We start from the raw sequence: 18,138 nt of genomic DNA on the forward strand, positions 1-18,138 counted from the left end.
CCGCCGATCCTGGGCGAGGTTGCGATCCACCGCGGAGAAAACCGGAGCGGCGGCGGCGGGGGCGGGGGATGAGCTGTGCGCTTGGCCCAGACGTCTCCAGCACTCCTTTCAACTCGCCCCGCCTCCTGTGTCGGCGCCCGTCAAGCAGACAGCTCGAACTGCAGCGGCGCTGAAGTGCCGCGCCTGGCCTGCTTAGCGAGTCGGTGGGCGGAGGAGAAGTACGGGGCAGGTCGACGTCTGCCCCCACCCGCGTAGGAGAGCTGGCCAGCGCAGCGCTCAGCTCGAGCCTCCGGCTGAGGAAATTATCAGCCGCGTAACAGGTGATCGGGATGCCTCCTTCGCCTGCCTGAGCCGGAGCCGGAGCCAGGGCCAGGGGCGGCAGGTAGAAGAGACGTAAAATGAGCACCGGCACAGGTAGGCGAGCACTGCAGGCAGCGGGCGGCGAGCCCGAGCAGGGCGATTGGAGCGGTGGCCGATCGCTCCCAGGCTCTTCGGGCTCTGCGGGGAAGTGCCTTGGCGGCAGCTGGCCGCCCCTGCACTGGGGTCTTCCTGTAATGCGGAGCAAGGAAGAAAAGGCAACTGCTTTAGCTGCCTCGCCACCGCCACCCCCCCCCCCCGCTCTGCCGCCATCGTTCAGCTCGAGGGTGGGCAAGACAGCGCTTGGGAGCGATGCGGCAAACCCTGCCTGAGAAGACTGTCACGAGCCGTTGCCGTTCCCGTCCGCGCCCCGGGCCGAGGCAGGAAGCATCCTTCCGCCTCGGCCGTTCTGCAGCTGGCTGCTGCGGGCGGCGAAGCGGAGCGAGCGGCTGGACCGTTCAGGGAGCCATCTCGACCAAACGCGCCCGCCTTCGTAATGACCTGCAGAAGGATCATTTCTGCGCGGGGACTGATCTCTCAGAGACTGCAGTGTTATGTGGGTCAGAGACAATGAACTTGCGCTCCCGCAAGCCAGTCTAGAAAAGACCCGTCTAATTCCGACCTCGCTTGTTTAAGTTGTTTTCATACCATGGCTCCTTTACATCGACAGCTTAGCGTTATTCAGGGCGGTAAATTACAGACAACCAGATGTTCCCCTTGGGAGGGCGGGGCTCTGTATCTGGCCAGGTTTCATTTTGTGTTCTGTTAGAGTATACGTTTGAGGCTGCTGGCTCGTCCTAGGTTTTGCTCCTGTTCTGCTGAGGGGCCTCTCTCGTTTGTTATTTAGCTGATTTTGTTCTGGGTTTTTTTTGGGGGGGGGGCTGTGGATGTTGCTTTGAGGGCCCTTTTATGTGAAATTGTAAACTACATGAATACATAAATGAATAAAAATGGTAGTGCCTGAAGCCGAAGATCAGTACTAGAGAAGATAAATTTTGGGTGCTAACAGGAGTTCTCACAAGATCAAGTAATACCACATTAGCCTTTTGCCCATTAGCTGTTAACATCCAGAACTGGTGTGTGCTAACTCCATTATTCCACAGGACATTGCTGTGAAACTATGGCATTCCAGTGTTTTCTCTGTGGTTCTCCCATTTTTAATGATATTGTTCTTACTTTGGGATCCACTTGCAGAGCCAGCCTAGGAGGCATGTAGCAAAAGGCTATTGATTCACCTAGGAGACAAGTGGTCCACAGAGCAGCTGGCAATGCCTGGCCTCTCTGGATTGCTTGCATTGTATTTCTGACTGCACTGCTGCCCTTACCTGACCTGCACCCATGGAGCCACTGCAAAAAGGTTACACTTTTGCAGTTTGGAAAAAGAAACTGCATGGGCTAATGGGTGGAGAGATTTTGGACCTAGGCTTGGATTCAGATCCCTGTGCTGTCACTTGATGACCTTCAGCCAGTGAAGAGTTCTCAGACTAAACTACTTCTGAGAGTTGCTGTGAGGAGAATAGGAATGACCATGTATGCTACAGGAGGGTTGTGATAAAAATATAAACAGAGCAGGGGGAGACACAGAGATAAACCCTTTCCTTCTTAGCAAAAAGCTGGCTAGTATTCCAGCTTGCACCAGCTGCTTGCAGTTTCATCCTGCAGCACAGTCCCTTTGCCAGAAATAAAAGGGTGACAGAGAAAACAGGGTGGCTCCACTTATCTTTAACTCTGGACTTGCATAGCACCACCGTGGCCTCTGACAGACTATCCTGAGGGAATGCAGCCCTTGACAGAAAAAGAGGTTTTCTCTTCTGGTTTATATGAACACCATGCGGAAAACAATTTTTCGCTGGGATACCCATTTGCTCCGATATATTTCCTTGGAGTTGATTTCAGAGTACCCCTGGCCTATCAGATGACTTGGGATATTATGTTCAGCAGCTTACATAGAAGTTAGTCTTACTGTCCTTCATAGCTGTCAGGTATGAGATAGGATGACACTGTTAGAATCTATAACATGAAGGCTGGATGGAAAAAGAAAATGAAGAAATGTATGCAGCAAAGAGAAAAGTTAACAAGGGAACCATCTGCATTTGACATCTCCACTGTGGATATATATCTCTATATGGTATGCAAAATGAGATCCAAAGTGATGGTTATTTAGAAGTTTACAATTGGATGAAATCATGATATTGCATGTAGTAAACATGTAGGAATGAATGGATGAAACGATCTCTTATTATGGAATCTGAAGAACTACCTTCTCCCATATGTACCTGCTGAGGTACTTTTTTCCTTAGAAGTTAGGGTTGTAGCTTTCTCTTTTTGTAAACCTAATACTAGCACTGTAGTCCTTCTGTGAACTGAAGCCTGAAAAGAGAAAGCTGTTCACAGGTCATAGTTTATTTTCACCTTGTCAGATTTCCTCTCAGCAGGGAGACACCTCTGCCTTTTCAAAGGTAGAGCTATAGTCACAGAGAGCAGTAGAGTTGGAAGCACAGAGAGCAGTAGAGCTCTGGTGCTGCTATTCACCTTGCTGGTCTTTCCTTCCCTGCTGAGGGAGGCTGGCTGTAGCCCCCTCATGGCCATGCCATCCAAGATCTTCCTTGCTACCCTCCTTCTAAAGTAGTTTTTACTGACTAGCTCAAATCCATGTGTGAAGTGCATATAGAATTGAAGAACTGTTATTGGAAGGAGGACATTTTATTCAATTTCATAAATAATGTCTGATTACTGAGATTACTGAGTTATTTTTAGTAGAGAAGCCTTATTCTAGAGACAGCATTTCCTAGTGGTGCAATTTAATAACAAACTTCATTAAAAACTGCTAGTGCATTCTATGGATTCAGGTCTCAAGTGTGTCTTTTTTTAAAAAAAGATACATAGGTAGGATGTGCCATATGCTGTTCTCTCATGTTAAATGACAGTTAACTGGTGACAGCCTGTAGTGTTTTCTCACATGTGGGCTTTAGATTAGAACTACATTAATTGGTTGCTACAGCATCTAACTAGAACAAGGCCAGAAATATAGGGCACTGTAGAAAAAAACTGAAGGGTCAACACAAGCACTTTTTCCCATTTATGATATAGTGACTCTAATTTACATGTTCAGAAGTGAGCTTGACTTGGAGCACCCCTAAATGTCTATCCATAGAAGAAACATTAGGTCAATCATTTTAATAAGAAAAAGGAGAATAACTATGCTGAGAGCCTTACGGAGAGGATTAACAAACATTTCCTCCTGATGATTTCATTATTTCAAGACATTTTATATCTGTAGTCTTTTATTAATGGCTTATTCTAGAACATTTGGAGAGACTGCGTAACACCTTATCTTAAATTTTAAAAGAAAATATTTCATAATCCAAAGCACTTCAACTTTCCAATTGCTGCATTGGAAAAAAGAAAAAATAGCGTGTGGAAAATGGTCCTTGTGGAGAAAAAAGAAAATGTGTGTGTGTTTTCTTAAGTTCTCTTTTCCCTGCCCCACCCTTCATAGCTTTAACAATTTCTCATCTAATTATATAGGATCTGTTTCAGTTGATTCACCTGTGTGACCTAAGGACATGGACACCAAGTAAAGACCACTTTATATATTCAGACCTTTTATATAACAAGCCCCCCAGGATAAAAAATCTTTATTTTTAATTTACATACAATCATAGTATAGTAGAGTTGGAAAGAACCAATAAAGCCATTGGGTCTAAACCCATGCTTCAAGTTAAAGTATCCCTAACAAATGGCTATCCAGCTGCATCTTGAATCCTCCAGCATGGGAGAGCCCACAACCTTTTTAGGTCAGTAGTTCTATTGCTGTTTCATTGCTGTATTTCTCTAACAGTCAGGACATTCTTTCTGATGTTCAGCTGGAATCTGGCTTCCTGTAACTTGAGCCCATTATTCTGTGTCCTGTGCTCTGTGATGATTGAGAAGAGATCCTGGTCCTCCTTTCACTGGCAATCTTTTAAGTACTTGAAGAGTGTCCCTCTCAGTATTCCATTCTCAAGGCTGAACATGCCCAGTTCTTTCAATCTTTCTTCATAGGGCTTTGTTTCCCCTCTCCTGATTGCCTTTGTTGCTCACTTCTGAATCCTTTCCAGTTTGTCTGAATCTTCTTTAAACTGTGGTGCTCAGAACTGGATGCAATACTCAAGATTAGTCCTAACCAATGCTGAGTGAAGGAGAACTAATACTTCACATGATTTGGAAATAATACTTCTATTAATGCAGCCCCAAATAGTGATTTCCTTTTTTGCTGCCACATCACACTGTAACTCATATTCAGCATGTGATCAGTAATGAGTGAGGTACTGCAGAGTTTAGTCCCAGGCCCAGTGCTCTTTAACATTTTTATTAATGATTTGCATGAGTGGGTACAAGGAATCCTTATCAAATTTGCAGATGGTGCAAAATTGGGTGGGGTAGCTAATACCCTGGAAGACAGAAATAAAATTCAAAGTGATCTTGATAGTGATCTGGAGCACTAGGCTAAAAACAAAGAATGACATTTAATGGGGAAAATGCCAAGTCCTACACCTAAGCAAAAGAAACAATTTGTATAGTTACAAGGTGGGGGATACTTAGCCCAACGATACTATAAGCAGGTGGGGTCTTGGGATTGCTGTAGATCACAATTGGACGTGTTTAGCCCATGAAAGAATTCAGCATGTTTAGTCTTGAGACAAGAAGACTGAGGGGAGATATTCCAGCTGACCATCAGAAAAATACTTCCTGACCGTTAGGGCAATAGGGCAGAGAAGCCAATTACCTTGGGAGGTTGTGTGGCAGTCAAGATGCAGCTGGATGGTCAACTATTAGGAATGTTCTACTTTGGGTTCCAGCACTGAGCAGCAGGTTGGACCTAATGGCTTTATGAAACCACACTGGGAAGTTTAGCTTGGTTGTTTTAGTTCGGGGCAGGTAGGTTGGGTTCTACTGGTAAATCTCTGGATGGCTTGTAGTAAAGGTTTCTGATAGCAATCATTTAACAAAAGCAATCAAATTGAAAGTTAGCAAAAGTTTCTGCCATGGCTGACCTCCTTGTATTTTGCATTGTTTCTCACCTTAAAATGTGGCATGAGTCTGCTGTTTTTGAGTCTGTGGCAGTGCAGTGCTACTGGCTACTTCACGACTTCTGTGGAAGAATCCCAGTTCTAAAGTAACTTCATACACAGATGTTTAATCTGTATATAGAGTTTATGGCAAATATGGTTGACTTCCAGTAGTCTGCTCAGCCAGATCATACAGATTCCATCTTATCCAGCTCCATGAGACAGAAACCTGCCTTTTCCAGTGCAAATGACTAAGCTGAGGTCACCTGTAGGCCAAGTACCATCACTAATGTAAGTCTGTTGATTCCCAGGTCACCAGGTGCCTGAAAAATAGGAATCTCCCAGCTGAAGTTGAGCTCTTACCAGGCATATAACAGAAAAAAGACAAGAAATTCCTCTCCACCCAGACAAAACCAGGAGATATTCTTCACTAAGAAAGGAAGGGTGTGTGTGCTCGTGGTGGTGGTGATGGTGGGGCATCTTTTGCTTTCAGCATAGATGCCAGGAGCAAGTCTCTCTCCCTGGAAGTCAGGGAGCTTGAGCCAGGCAGGTGGAGAGATTGCCTAAAGTTTTCCTGGTATAGGCACCCAACCAAAGGAGGGATGCCCTTAGTGAAGGCACCAGAAAAACTTTGCCATGGACAGAGTGGGTGCACAAGTAGGCATTCATAACTTGTAACTGCCTGTATTGATGGTTAGGTCCAGACCACCATCAAAAAATATTGCAAGAAAATGAAGCACGCATTTTATTTTTGTTTCTCAGTGCATATTTCTTTATACTATACTGTAGTCTATTAAATGTGCAATAGTGTTATGGCTGAAAAACACTATACATACCTTAATTAAAGATACTTTGTTGCTAAAAAATGCTAATCCTCATCTGAGCTTTCAGTGAGTTGTAATCTTTTTCCTGGTGAAGGATCTTGCCTTGATGTTGAAGGCTGCTGACTGAACCGGGTGGTGCTTGCTGAAGGTTGGGGTGGCTGTGGCAATTTCTTAAGATAAGACAATAATGAAGTTTACTGCACGGATTGACTCTTCCTTTCACAAAAGATTTCTCTGTAACATGAGATGGTTTTTGATGGCATTTTACCCACTATAGAACTTCTTTCAAAATTGGAGTCATTCCTCTCAAATCCTGCCATTGTTTTACCAATTATGTTTATGTAATATTCTAAATCCTTTGTTGTCATTTCAACAATCTTCACTGCATCTTTACCAGGAATAGATTCCATCTGAAGAAACTACTTTCTTCATTCATCCATAAGAAGCAACTCTGTGTCTGTTAAATTTTTATCATGACATCACACCAGTATAGTCCTAATTCTAGTTCTTCAGGCTCCTAATTCCAGTTCTCTTGCTATTTCCACCACATCTGCAGCTATTTCCTCCAGTGCATTCTTGAAAGTCATTCAGGAGATTGGAATCATTTTCTTCCAAATTTCTTTCAGTGTTGATATTTTGATCTCTTCCCATGAATCACAAATGTTCTTAATGGCATCTAGAATGGTGATTCCTTTCCAGAAGGTTTTAAATTTATTTTGCCCAGATTCATCGGAGGAATCACTTATCTGTGGCAGCTGTTTCATATTTCATAAATCATAAGACTTGAAAGTTAAAATTTCTCCTGCATTCATGGGTTATAGAATGGATGTTGTGTTAGCAGGCATGAAAACAACAGGACTCTCATTCTACATCTCCATTAGAGCTCTTGGGCGACCAGGTGCATTGTCAATGAGCAGTATTATTTTGAAAGGATTCTTTTTTTCTAAGCAGAAGTGGGTTTAAAATGTTCAGTAAATAATGTAAATGGATGTGCTGTCATCCATTGCTTTGTTGTTCAATTTATAGAGCACAGACAGAGTAGATTTAGCATAATTCCTAAGCGCCCTAGGATTTTTAGAATGGTAAATGAGCACTAGCTTCAAGAGAGTCACCCTGTCCTTTGAAGTATTGATGTCTCCTCTCTAGCTATGAAAGTCCTAGATGGCATCATCTTCTAATATAAGACTGTTTCATCTATGGTGAAAATCTGTTTTTTAGTGATGCCTCCTTCATTAATTATCTTAGCTAGATCTTCTGAATAACTTGCTGCAGTTTCTATATCAGTACTTGCTGCTTCACCTTGCACTTTTATGTTATTGAGATGGCTTCTTTCCTTAAACCTCATGAACCAACTTCTGCTAACTTCAAACTTTTCTTCTGCGACTTCCTCACCTCACTCAGCATAGAATTGAAGAGAGTTACGGCCTTGCTCTGGATTAAGTTTTGGCTTCAAGGAATGTTGTGGCTGGTTTGATCTTTTATCAAGACCACTAAAACTTTCTCCACATTTATTTATATCCTGCCTTTTTCCTGCAAAGGGCTCAAGGCAGCTTACATCTCCTCCTCCATCTTATCCCCACAACAACAACCCTGTGAGGTAGGTTGGGCTGAGAGTCTGTGACTGGCCCAAAGTCACCCAGTTGGCTCCATGGCTGAGCGGGGACTAGAACCCAGGTCGTCTGAATCCCAGTCCCATGCTCTTAACCACTACACCACACTGGCTCTCAGCAATAAGCTGTTTCACTTTCTTATCACATGTGTGTTCACTGGAGTAGTAGTTTTACTTTTCTTCAAGAACTCTTCCTTTGCATTCACAATTTGGCTAACTGGCTGAAGAGACTTAGCTTTTGGCTTGCCTTGGTTTTCGACATGCCTTCCTCACTAATCTTAATCATTTCATTTGATTTCTAGCTTTTGTTTCAAAATGAGAGACTCTTCTTTTCACTTAAACACTTTGGGACCATTGCAGAGTTATTAAGGGGACTAATTTCAATATTGTTACGTCTCAGAGAACAGGGAGACCCAAGAAGAGGGAGAGAGATGGGGAAATGGCTGGTTGGTGAAGCAATCAAAATGCAGCATTTATCGATGAAGTTTGCCATCTTATACGGGCATGGTTCAGAATAGTAACATGAGAGATCACTGATCATAGATCACTGTAACAAATATAATAATGAAAAAATTGATTACAGGAGTTGCTAATATGTAACACAGAGACATGAAGTGAGCAAATGCTGTTGGAAAAATGGCATCGATAGCCTTGCTTGAAGCAGGGTTGCCACAAATCTTCAATTTGTAAAAAAATGCAATTTCTGTGAAGTGCTATAAAATGAAGTGCAAGAAAACAAGGTATTCATGTACTTTTAAAAATCAAAGAGCATGAGAGGAGAAGGCGCATACCCCACTTTGCTCCACCTTCCTACATTCTACGTGCTTTCACCCATTTTCTTCAGGCTTCTGCTGTCAGAGAGAAACGGTAGAAGCATCCCAGTATGGCAAGATAAAATGTGGGATGGGGAGGTTTTGTTCCTTGATTTGATATTTTAAAAAGTAGACTCTCGTACTGTTGCATTAGAGCCAAACTAGCCAGCATGTGATAATGAAACTCATGAACATCTACTCTGGACCAACATTTTTCCTGCCTCTTTGCCATGTATAGGAATGTCTGTGCTGGCCTTCAATATCTTTAAAAGCAGCCTGTCATGCTAAAATGTAACAGCTGCAACTTTTACTTGCCTAGATATGCTGTCATATAGAAAGTTGCACCTGTTACATTCCTGCCAGCCTTGAATCATTTAAAGGCACACAGGCCCTGTTAGAGGAGCAAATGGAGGATGTCACCAAGATAAAGGAGATAAAGTGTGGGACCTCCTTTTTGCTGACGACTGTGCCCTGAATGCTGGATCAGAGCAGGAAATGCAAGCCAGCATGGACAAATTCGCAGCAGCATGCAACAACTTCGACCTCCTCATCAACACAAAGAAAACCAAAGTGATGCACCGGCCAGCTCCGAAAGCCCGACGCCAAGAGCCCACCATCACAGTGAAGGGACAAAAACTGCAAGCAGTGGACCAATTTACATACCTTGGAAGCACCCTCTCTCACGCAGTGACAATCGACATCGAGGTCAACTGCAGAATCGCCAAGGCAAGCTCTGCATTCGGTGGACTGCTGACCAAAGTGTGGGACCGCTGTGGAATAAGCTTTGCTGCATAGCTTAAAGTCTGTGGAGCAGTGGTGCTAACTACCCTGTTGTATGCCAGTGAGACTTGAACTGTATACAGGAGGCATGCTAGGCAACTGAACCACCTCCACATGACTTGCCTCTGCAGACTTTTGAGGATCTGGTGGCAGAACAAGGTGCCAGACACAGAAGTCCTCTCCAGAGCAAGCCTGCTGTCAGTTCACACCCTGCTGATGAAAGCCCAGACACACTGGGCCATGTTGCAAGGATGCCAGACCATTGCATCCCCAAACAGCTCTTCTATGGTGAGCTGTCTCAAGGAAAACAATCGCACAGGGGACAAAAGAAGCAATACAAGGACATTCTGAAAGCTTCTCTCAAGTCCCTGGATATCGACATCACCTCCTAGGAGACCCTGGCACAAGATCAATCGACATGGCACACACTGCTCCACCAAGGCTGTTAAACATCTGAAGCCAGAAGGACAACCATAGCACAAGAGAAATGAGCACTCTGTAAAGCCAGAGTTGCAAATGTTGCAACAGTGGTGCCCAAACATGTCTGCCTGACATGTGGCAGAACATTCTGTGCCTGTATTGGCCTTATCAGCCACCTGCAGACACACCGTGAACAGCCCACAACTCGTTAGATGTCAAGGTCCTATTCGAAAACGATGGACGAACATCATCAAGTTTGCAACTTTTAGGCCCTGCAAGAGGTTTTCTCTGTGTACATACACAGCTTAGGGGCCTGTCTTCAATTGAATGCTTTTTTTACATTTTTAATCAGGCCTCTTTCTGCCTTTCAGGGTCAACAAGTCCACTGTTGATTCAACCACCCTATATTTCAGCTCTCTGCTCCTTAGGGTGCTTTCATGGTACTAGCCCCCTGCCTCAGTCACAGAATTTTACAAAGCGAGGGGATTCTCAGGCCACATCTCCTTACAGATATAACCCTGCTGTCATGTTTCCCCATCATTTTCCTTACCAGGGGAGAAAAAAATCTTAAGGAAGGAAAGGCAAATGGCTGCTGAATATCTTTCAATTGTTAGCCCCAGGAGCCTTCCTTCTGGAATCATACTTAGCATCCTGACCTCTTGGATGTTTCCTCAGAAGGCTCCTCTCCTCTCCATCCAGCTATCTTCCAGCACTCTGCTTCCTCTGAGAGACAACATTTCAGTTCCAGGTGTCAGTCAAACTGATTATTCTCTACCTTCCCCAACCCTTTAGAATGCTTGTGAACATTTCTCTATCCTGATTTGTGCTGTGAAGAAGTTTTCCCATAGTTCATACTGTTACATGTTGGAGTTTTGTTCAGTAAGCAACTTGTGTCACTTCCCATATTTGAGCCATCGGATCCTCCAGGAAATAAACACTGAATACTCTCTGTATAGTATTCATGGCCCTTGTAGATTAGGCTGACACAGAAAACCTAATTCAGTCCCACTAATACATGTCACAAAAGGATCCCTCAGTGAGTCACCTCAGAATGAGTGGTTCCCCCCCCCCCCCGCCCCACCAGCACCACTTTGTGTGTTCTGGGATGTTAGTGTTCCAGCAGAGGGATGATACCTCTAGTCAGACAGCCATAGAAGGTTCTCTCCAGATATTGAGGAGTACAACTCTCAGGATTTCTGATGATTGGCTGATGGGAGTTGACATCTACAACATCTGGAGGGCACCAGGTTATAGAAGGTGGCAACAGACTCATGGTGATTGGGAAACAACCTGCAATGAAGAGTCTGAACTCAGCTTCTTTAGGGTTCCTGTGTCTTGGCAGGGACAGCTGTTAATAGCACTAGCCATAGTTAGCTGAGAAACTTGCAAGGGAACAGGGGAACACCCATGCAAGAAGGATGGAGTTCCTCAGGGGTCAGTCTTGTCTGCCATAGTAGTCAACATCTACACAAAACTGCTCAGTGGGGTCATCCAGAGTTTTGGAACAGATTGCCCTCAATAAATTGGTGCCACACAGCCTTGTCTCTCCTGTTCCTCTTCAGCAGTTGAGTCTGTCGATGTGCTAACTCTGTGACAATGGACTGGATAAGAGCTAATGAACTGAAGCTCATTCTGGACAAGACTGAGATGCTATTGGTAGGTGGTTCCTCTGACTGGATGGAGAGTGTTCAACCTGATCTGGATGGGGTTACACTCCCTTTAAAGGAGTAGGTTCATAGCTTGGGCGTGTTTTTTTATTCATCTTTGTCACTTGAGGTGCAGGTGACCTCAGTGGCACAGAGTTTGTTCCATTATCTTCGGCTGGTGCAACTATGCCTTTGTACAGGGATGTTGTCCATGGGGTTGCGATGGGTCGGACACGACTTCGCGACTAACAACAACAACAAGTCTGGCTTCAGTAATCCATGAACTAGAAATCTCTAAAATAGATTTCTGCAATGGACTGTAATTGGGACTGCCTGTGAAGGCAATTCAGAAACTACAGTTTATACACAATGCGGCATCCAGACTAATAACTGGGATCAGATGGTCTGAACATGTAACACCTGGCCTGCTTATGATAGCTGCCAATATACTTCTGAGCAAAATGCAAGGTGCTGAGTTTAACTTGTAAAACCCTCCATTAATTGGGATCACAGTACCTGACAGAACAACTCTTCCAGCAACAATGTGTGTGGACACTGAGGTCCACATCTGAGGTGCTCTCTGAATGCTCCTGTAAGGGAGGCTCAGATGGTGGCAGCACCTTCCCTACAGTAGCCCCCAGATTGTGGAATGATTTCCTTAGTGAGTCCTGCCTGGTGCCAGCTCAGTATCTTTTTGGTGCCATGTTAACATCACCCTTTTAGTTGAGACAGTTACCACGTAGTGCATGGGGTGGGGCATATTGCTAGCTGTTTTTCCTTTTTTTTAGCAGGTCTAGTGGCATGGACTGGTTTAAATTGTTTTGTTGTTAAAATGTGTTTTACATTTTTAATGTTGTGTTGTCACTGTACTGTTTTTATTTTTTATTTTATTGTATTTTTAACTGTTGTTCACCACTTACCAAAAGAGCTTCGGCTACTGGGTAGTATAAAAAGAAACAAATAAACAAGAAGGGGTGCAATCCAGCAATGTCATTCTGATGACAGAAGTGATCCGCAGTTGTGGAACAATTTACTTCAGCACTGGATTACAATTTGATTACTTATAAAGAAAACAACAACTGAGCTCTGCCATATTTAGAAACCGCTATCTTTATAGTGGTAGATATATCTAATTACAGGTTGGAAGTATCATCGTTAATGTTATTTTATAATGATTAATACAGTAAAACAGTGGTTTGAAGGATAGTTTGAATATAGCCATAGACTGCAGTTCTGGTAGTCTCAACACAGAAAAGGTCAGAGTAGCATTTGAGTGACTGGATACACATGAAATAGCAGGCCACACTGTGTAGAAAACAATGCTTTGTAGCTTCTTTGCTGCAGGGCCTGTGATGTGGCTGATGTGGTCAGGCACAGCAGGAGTCCTGAGGTATCTCATCGCCTTCCTCAGTCCACCTCCCAGAATCCAAGGGGCACCACAGTAGTGCTGAGGGGAGCACAGTAGGGACCAGAGCTACCCAATAGTCAGGGCCGTCTTAACAGCATTACGGGCCCCGGGCAAAGCAGTGTACTGGGGCCCCTACGACAACTACAACTACTGCTAATTTTGGAAGTTTTCCAATTTTCCAAGGGTTAACGTACACTGATTAGTATGGGGCCCATGGGCAAGTGCCCATCAGGCCCATGAGTTAAGACGGCCCTGCAAATAGTGCCCAAGCAGCACTTGGGGGTAGCTGTTCCTGCTGCTGCCCCTAGCAGTGAAGGGCCCCTCTACAACCTCCTCTGCCAGGACCACCAGAAGCAATGATGAGCTCCTACCTCCTGTTTCCTGCTGTTTACCATGCAGATTGCCCCAAAGGGTGGTCAGTGCAGTGAGTAGGGTGGAGCTGCATTCCTTTGGTCCTCCTCCAGGTAAACCTAGGAGAATGCACCCCCAATCCCATCTGCCCACCTCCTATACAGACTCAGAGAAAATCACCCAGGAGAACTAGGCATTAAGAACATATCCACTTACTAGCTGAAACTGGGAGAGGGAGGGAATAAATTGGTGTCTGCTGAACATGGTTCCTCATGCTCGTGGGGCCCGAGGAACTGGTGTGCAGTAGACATTGGTGTCACTGCTGCACACTGTATGGGTGGTATGTGTTGGCAGGGAACCTGATGACAGCTGCCCAGAAGTGCCACTAAGCACTTTTTGGGTGACTATCATAGGTTCACCTGGAGCCACAGGGGCACAGGGGTTTGTTTGTTTGTTTGTTTTTCGATTTATATCCTGCCTTTTTCCTCAAAGGGCTCAAGGCAGCTTACATCATTCTCCTCCTCCATCTTATCCTCACAACAACAACCCTGTGAGGTAGGTTGGGCTGAGAGTCTGTGACTGGCCCAAAGTCACCCAGTTGGCTCCATGGCAGAGCGGGGACTAGAACCCAGATCGCCTGAGTCCCAGTCCCATGCTCTTAACCACTACACCACACTGGCTCTCTGGTTTATTTGTAGAGGGACTTGCCTTCTGTCTGACTTCAGATGACAGAAAAAGCCACAGAGGCTTATGCAAACCCTACACCAAGCCATGGCTTGTCAGGGTAGCTTATAAGCCAAGCTTAAGCCACCCTGACAACACCATCCTGGGTTTGGGTAACGAAGGACTCCGTAGTGGCGTTATGCGTTGTTCAAATTCAGTCATTGCACTGCTGTGAAAACTAGGACCATACTACATTGTTGTGATTACATCACATCACAGTACAGGTGGGACTTTCAAGAGAAAGCAGTACATCAGCATGGTTCTGCCTATTTTAAGATTCTAAGGTATTTTTCTTTCTCACAGCTTCTCAATCACAGGTTGCGCCCAGCCACTTGGAGACACCTTCTGGTGCTACAATCCTCTGCAATAATTGTGGTAATCCATGCAAAGGAGAGGTGCTAAGAGTGCAAAAGAAGTATTTCCATATTAAGTGCTTTGTTTGTAAAGGTAGGTATGTATTACTATCCATGTATTATTATCCATGTTTAATTGTTAACATTTAAGTGGTCTAAAAACACCTCCTGCCATCAGAAAACTCATGAATTCTTAGCAGGAGGCCTTTTTATATCTTTTGGCATGTTTTATTTATGGCGGAATAAATAAAAGACCTCCAAATGCTAAGCAAAAATCTGCCTCAGTAGCAGATAAACCACACAGAACAAATAGGAATCATAAATGTTACAGAACAAATAGGAATCATAAATGTTACGATCTCTCACTTAAAACTAATTAGCAGGCCACACAGTTGCTTTGAAGTATAAGGGGAGTGGAATGTCTTTGCCTGATCTAATCTTCCTCTGAAGCTGACACCAGCTCTGAGTGTGGCAGGAGGCAAACAAGGTATCTCCTTGCAGAACACCATTTCCTCATTCCTCAAAGCAGCCACATAGAAATATTGAGCATTCAGTAAAAGGGGCAGAGGTCATGTGTGCATCATTTAGTGGGGAAAAGGAAGACATTCTGCATTATGTTCTACCCATTCTATGGTCAAGCAGAAACTGGAACAGATGGCTGTAATGAGCAAGTGGGTGCTGGAAGGGATAGTTTTTTTTACTCTTTATGGTATTCAGGTTCAGGGACAAGGGGAGAGATTCTGGCAACCATCACGCCCACCAAAATAGCATTCTGAAAAATTAGATGCCATTACTGTAGAACCAGTCCCGTCTGGTAGGATGCTGTCAGGTACTCTGGGGCTTGGAATGGGGCACTCTTGGGCAGTGCTTGAAGAGCTCTTTCCAAGCACAGAAAGAACAGGGGGTGCAACAGCTGCCTCTGTGAGTAGCAGGCAACAGGAAGCCCTGGATGAATTACCTAGGACCCTTGTCTGTGACAAAGCAGTACCTTCTGCCTGCAGCACTTCTGGCCCTCGCTTCAACTCCAGCTTTGGACATTAGGAATCCTGTGATGGAAATTTTCCAATCCACATTTTTATTCATCTATGGACCCTATGGATCTTGTCAATAGTCTGATCTACCTGTAGCAGCAATTAGCCTTGGGTCCAATGCTTATTTATTCATTTATTTTATCATTTATTTATTTATTTGAATTATGTGCCAGAGGCTCTGGGTGGCTTACCTCATAATAATATCTATGCATCATAAAACAGCATAAAAACAATACAATGCACAACACAACAACTGGCAATTACAAAAGACCAACAATAAAATCCATAACTAAGCATCCCAAATTAAATAACATGAAATAAACAAAATAGGAGTAAAATAATAAATAGAATATAGAAAATCCAAATGAAATTATTTAATGAATCAATTAAAATTAGTCTATATCAATGTCTAGCTTGAGAGCATACTGGCAGCAGCATATAATAGCATAAATTTAAAACCAACATTAAAAATAAAAAATTCACCTGTTAAAGTAACTATGGAACAAATATGTGTTAAGCTGGTGCCTGAAGGCCAAAAGAGTAGGCGCCAACTAAACCTTCACTGGAATCAAATCCCAAAATCGGGGTGCTATTCTTGAAAAAGCCCCCCTCCTTGCAAATTCCCTTCTCAGTTTGTTGTGGGGAGGAATGCTGAAGGCCTTCAGATGAGGACCGCAGTGAACCAGCTGGTACATATGCAAAAAGGTGCTCCCTTAGATAACCTGGTCCCCAGCCATGCAGAAATTTGTATGTTATTGCAAGCAGTTTGAATTGGGCCTGGACTGGAGAGGGAGAGAACCATGCACACACAAACACACACACAGAACCTTTCCCCAAGCTAGAGGCAAGGCCAGCCCCACCCCCTCCGGCCCACATCCCGGAGGGGGTTGCCATTATGCTGCAAGATGGCAGGGTAGCCTCGTGTTTGCCTGCCTCCCCAAGTGCTTCCACCACTCGAGGCAGATGGAAAAGTGGCAGGGAAGCAGCATTCCTGATGGTCGGGGAAGGGGGGTCCAGAGAGTCCTATGGGACTCCAGGGGACTGCAGTCCAGCAGCGTGTGTGGCCAGTGGTGTCAGGCTTTCCCTGTGCAGTTCAGGAGTCACCTGAGCAGTATGCAGAAGAGCTGCTGCTCTGTGTGACAGCCAAGTGATCTTGTGCAAGTCACTCCAATGGATGATGCAAGAACGAGACACCTAACTTGGTCGGCACATGGAGGAACTGCTGTTCCATATATCAGCAAAGTGAAGCTTACACAGCACTTGCTGCCTCCATCAGGAGCTGGATTGGTTTGGAGGGACAAGTGGGCCCCACCCCAAAATTCACTTCAACGCCCCTGCATTATTCCAAGCAAACTAGTACATAAATACAAAAAAACAAACAAAAAAACAAGATTTAAAATGCAAAGACAGTCAAGTCCTTTCCCTCAGTACTTCAGCACATTTTTTGAACCCAGCTTGCTGACATGGTAGGTATAATGTTCTGATGAAACCTCATTCTTGGGGCTCTAATCCTGCACTGCTTATGTACAGGTCATCTGCCTCAGTGATAACTGAGGACAGCATAAGGATCCATGCCAACAGTTGACATTGGTACCAAGATTTCTTAAGCCAGGGATCCATTAATACCTCACATACGCAGCATTAAGGATCTCCTTGTAGGCGCCTCCTGCCAAAAGGCCAACATGAATGAGAGATGCCAGCCCTCTTTTCTTCCTTGGAGAACTTGGGGAAGGAAAGAAGGGAGAGTTCAACAAATGCTGGCAGGTTTGGACAAGTCCAGTGCTTGCTGCTATTTCTCCCACCACCACAAGACATCCCCAGACACTTTAACTTTGGTGCAATTCAGGTAGGTAGAAATCCCCAAAACATAGTGAAGTAGGCAAAATTCCTGCAGAGGTAGCCAAAATGCAAACAAACAGAAGGCTTTTTCCTGTCAAATGGCTGGCAGATGGTTGTGTTTTGTCTGGTTGCCCTTGGTACATTTGGCTGCAAAACATAAGCAGTTCAAGTTACTGATCTTTGTGAGTGAAGGTGAAAGTGTCATTTCCTTTTGCACCTGTTCATGATTTTGGAAAGAGGAATTATCTGAACTGTTTGGGCTGCTGCACAAAGAAGCATCAAAATACACTTCCATATTATGGCTGGAGTGCAGAATCTTCATGACTTGATAATTACATTTTAGTTGGATCCACACAACACTGTCATCCATGTGTAATCCTCCCATGTTTTCTCAGTGTAGCTTCTGGTTTTGTTTTGCTTTAGTTTTATGCGAGCACAGATGGACCTGTTGCATCTGAGCAAGCCTTCAATCTTTGTAGTAGGCATCAGGGTATAATCTGCATAATGTTTAATCCTTATTTTACTTAGCACTAAATCACTTTTTGACAATATGTTTAAATTATTAAAAGATTAACAACTGCTGCCTAAATGAACATTGAAAATATAATTGAAAATTTAGAACAACATTCCAAGCACTTACCATTGCAGTAACATAGCTTTTTCTTCATACCTCCAAGTTATACTTCCAAGTTGAAAACAAATACTAAACACGTGTGCTTTTGTTTTTGTTTGTACATTTCATGGCTACTAATTTAGTCGTGCTCAAATTACTTGCAGCATTAAATAAATAATAGAGCATTCATGTACTCATCTAGCTCATAGGATGCACTTTCATGAATACAGTGTCCAGCTGGCAAAAGGCAGGAGGAGCAGTGCAGGCATTTTTGCTCCTATTCTCCTTTGAAAAGTATGTGAACTAGATGAGCCATGAGGC

The 18,138-nt window shown here is 44.1% G+C and overlaps 1 protein-coding gene across 5 annotated transcripts in view; it reads left to right on the forward strand.

Moving 5' to 3' along the window:
• The first annotated feature begins 209 nt into the window (after positions 1-209).
• ABLIM2 (actin binding LIM protein family member 2) overlaps positions 210-18,138 on the forward strand; it is an 85,111-nt gene continuing 67,182 nt past the window's right edge. For 3 of the 5 annotated variants that reach the window (XM_044418204.1, XM_044418205.1, XM_044418206.1), the window contains exons 1-2: positions 211-414; positions 14,285-14,428. In XM_044418204.1, the coding sequence (XP_044274139.1) occupies positions 399-414; positions 14,285-14,428 (160 nt within the window). In that variant the 5' untranslated portion in view covers positions 211-398. Of the gene's footprint in view, positions 415-14,284; positions 14,429-18,138 lie in introns of all 5 variants that reach the window. The other 2 variants (XM_044418210.1, XM_044418207.1) reach the window with 1 other exon arrangement.

This window comes from Varanus komodoensis, unplaced genomic scaffold (genome assembly GCF_004798865.1).
Source record: "Varanus komodoensis strain SLA01 unplaced genomic scaffold, ASM479886v1 scaffold9, whole genome shotgun sequence".
In the NCBI taxonomy this organism is placed as follows: Eukaryota; Metazoa; Chordata; class Lepidosauria; order Squamata; family Varanidae; genus Varanus; species Varanus komodoensis.